Consider the following 3,688-nt stretch of genomic DNA (forward strand, 5'->3'; position numbering starts at 1 on the left):
TATTATTTTTTTTTTTTTTTTTTTTTTTTTTTTTTTTTTTTTTCTGGTTAATCCAAATTTGTATGAACTGTTCAGGTAATTTTCCTATTTTTTTTTTATTTTTTAAATATCATTATAAGTGTATTGTCTTAAAAATTATACAAAAAATAAAATAAAATAAAATAAAATGAAAGAAAAGAAAATGATTGTGATATGGATTATCTCATTCTCTTATAAAAAAAATAATATGTATACATATATATATATATATATATATATATATATTTTTTTTTTTTTTTTTTTTTTTTTTTTTTTTTTTTCAACATATGGCACGTGTCAACTACTTATTACAATAATATCTTGTTGCTTCTTCAGTTGTAAAACACCAATAAAAATCATTTACATTAATGTAAGTAAATTTATCCTTTACTATTTGACAACAATAACATGAATGGACACCAGAGAATTTTATTTGTCCCATTGGGGAATATGATTTGTATGCCTTTTCATTTAACAAATAAATAAATAAAACTATCCACATAATAATTAATGTTGATGCAGCAGTGATACGTACTATCCATTCTCTTAATTTCATGCGACATGGAGGTCTGCCTTCATCATTTATTCTATTTTTCATAACAGCCATAGCTACATGAAGAGCATCATTTTTATGTACTTTATTAGCTAGCTGTTTCTTTCTAAAATTTTCTCCTTTGATTTTTTTGTCTTTTGCTTTTGCATTTATTAGTTCCTTTGTTTCATTTGAAAGAAACCAAGAGAAAGGAGCAGACACAAGCATTCTTTCTCCTAAGGTACATTTATCAGCAGCTGATACAGTTGTAATAGTCGAAAATCCAAATAAAAGACCACCTATACAACCCCCTATGTGGGCATAATTATCTGTATATCCAAACATTCCTACAATAATTCCAAACATTACTACAAGGAACATAAAAATTAAAACACAACAAGGTCTTGGAATCGTTTTCCAATATTCAATATAATACGTAAATAAAGCTCCTATTAAACCATATAAAGAACCCGAAGAACCTATAGTAACACCACAAGGATCACAAACAGCTGATAATAAATTTCCTGTTACACCAGAAATAAAGAATAAAAGAGCTGTTCTAATGGATCCCCAATCAGGTTCAATCATCCATAAAATTTGAATTTGACAAATTACATTAAATAAAATATGCATGAACCCACCATGTAAATACATAGACCAAAATAATCTATATAGCTCCCCATAATTTCTTATATAATTGGTATTTAAACCTCCTAATAAATTATATACACGACTATTTACAGAATCCCAGTTAGCATATCCTCTAGCATCTGGATTTTCTTCTACTTTATCTCCAGGCCATCCTTCATCTGATGCTTTAGAACCAATAAAATGTCTATTAGATGCAGACTCATCTAAATTGTATTCACATGCACCATATCCTAAAAATACAAAAAATGGCTGTCTCTTATGAACCACATTTTCGGTATAAATAGGGTATAAAACTTTCGATATGCATCTTCCATTAAATGTATTATAATTAAAAACCATTTCCGCAAAAAATACCCAAAACAATATAGCAGTTGTTGATATACATACTGTTAATCTTCCTATCAAAGGATTGTTGTTTAATCTTGGGTCTTTGACTTTTACTTTTGCATTTTTATTCTTTCTTCTATATTTTCCAAGAATAGGAGATGAAAAAGGATTCAAAGGAGCACGTCTACCAACAGCTCCAGATGGTAGCGTATGTAAATTCTCATCACTTGTTACAATAATTTTTATATCGTTTATTTCATTTATATTATCAATTGTATTCCCATAATTATCCACTTTAGGACTTAATAAAAAACCTTTTTTTAATTTATTATCTCCATATACTGATAATTTTTGTGAATTCCTCTTGGAAGATATATCATCTATATTAGTTGATGTTTCTAAGTCACTAAATATACTAATTCTTTTTTCATCTTCTCTCTTAGAAGATTGCGTATCACTATATATGCTGTTTTTTTTTTTTTCATTATTACTGAATATGCTAATTTTCCTTTCATCGTCATTGATTAAAAAGCTTTCTTTTTTTTCATCTTTGTTAATTAAAAAGCTTTCTTTTTTTTCATCATCTTTGTTTTTTAAAAAGCTTTCTTTTTTTTCATCATCTTTGTTTTTTAAAAAGCTTTCTTTTTTTTCATCATCTTTGTTAATTAAAAAGCTTTCTTTTTTTTCATCTCCATTAATTGAAAAACTTTCTTTTTTTTCATTATTATTATTAAATATGTTAATTTTCATTGTATTATTATTATTATTATTATTATTATTATTATTACTGTTATTATTATTAAATATGTTTTTTTTTTTTTTCTCTTCATTATTTTCACCCTTTGTCTTCTTGAATATAGTCATTTTCTTCTTTTCCATATTATTGAATATACTAGCTTTTTTCTTCACATCACCTTGCGGAATTTCTAAATCGCTAAATATGCTGCTTCTTTTTTTCTCGGCATTTTTCGGATTAAACCCTGTATTAGATCCCATGTGTTAAATGTAATAGTGAATAAATAATTTTAACATATACATATACCCATATATGTATATATATATATATATATATATATAAGAAGGACGGATTAAAGGTATATATTATTATTTCTATTATAAATAATAAAAAAAAAAAAAAAAAAAAAAAGACACTAAAAAATAAATGACAAATATAAAAAGGACAATACACATACAAATTATAATATTCTTAAATATATAATATTATAAACATTTCGGTTTTCATATTTTTGAGATTATAAAATTTTGACATTGCAAAATTAGAAACGTTACAAATTGTTAAATCCATACAACAGTTATAACAATTAATTTTTTAAATAAATATGTAAAGTGAAATATATATACATATGTTCATGTATGTATAGGCTTATACAATTACATTATAACATTTAATTTTTAATACACTTGGACGATTCTACTTTTTTCACATAAAACAAAAAAAAAAAAAAAAAAAAAATATATATATATATATATATATATATATAGCTATATTTATTTATATATATTTGCATAGTAAATCCTTATTTTTTTGTACGTAATATTTTATATGGGGTTTTTATTTTTCATTAGGGCATACTGATATATACATTTTAAGTGAAAAACAAAAAGAAATTCAAAAAAAAAAAATAATAAATGAATAAATAAAATATTTATATGTAAAATGTTCATGTTTATATATATATATATATAATTGTCTAAAAAAAAAAAAAGTTTACACACATTAATTTTACATATAAACAAACATATATACATATATTTATATATATAACATATATGCATATAATTTCAAAAGGAAAATAACACAAATACAAAAAAAATTGTAAAGTTTTAATTTTTTAAAATATGAGAATTTCTATCATTTTAATGTGCACAATCTTATATATATATATATATTATCTATTTCCATATTATTTGAAAAAAAAAAAAAAAAAATATATACATAAATATATATATATATATATTTAATTATTTTTATTTTTTTTTCTTATGTTTATATATATATAATTACATATATGCAACCAAAAAATTATTTTGTTCTCTTATATTTCATAAATTAGACAAATGTAAGAAAAAATAAAAAATAGCACATATACACATATATATATTATATATACATATATAATATAACCATGCATACATAAA

The 3,688-nt window shown here is 22.5% G+C and overlaps 1 protein-coding gene across 1 annotated transcript; it reads right to left on the reverse strand.

Annotated features, from left to right (window-relative positions):
- Window positions 1-319: 319 nt before the first annotated feature.
- Window positions 320-2,524, reverse strand: PRSY57_0506100 (rhomboid protease ROM4; the record flags this gene model as incomplete). Its single annotated transcript, XM_012906132.2, has 1 exon — window positions 320-2,524. The coding sequence occupies one exon, from the start codon at window positions 2,522-2,524 to the stop codon at window positions 320-322; it is 2,205 nt and encodes a 734-aa protein (XP_012761586.2).
- Between the last annotated feature and the right edge of the window lie 1,164 nt (window positions 2,525-3,688).

Source organism: Plasmodium reichenowi, chromosome 5 (genome assembly GCF_001601855.1).
Source record: "Plasmodium reichenowi strain SY57 chromosome 5, whole genome shotgun sequence".
NCBI classification, from domain to species: Eukaryota; Apicomplexa; class Aconoidasida; order Haemosporida; family Plasmodiidae; genus Plasmodium; species Plasmodium reichenowi.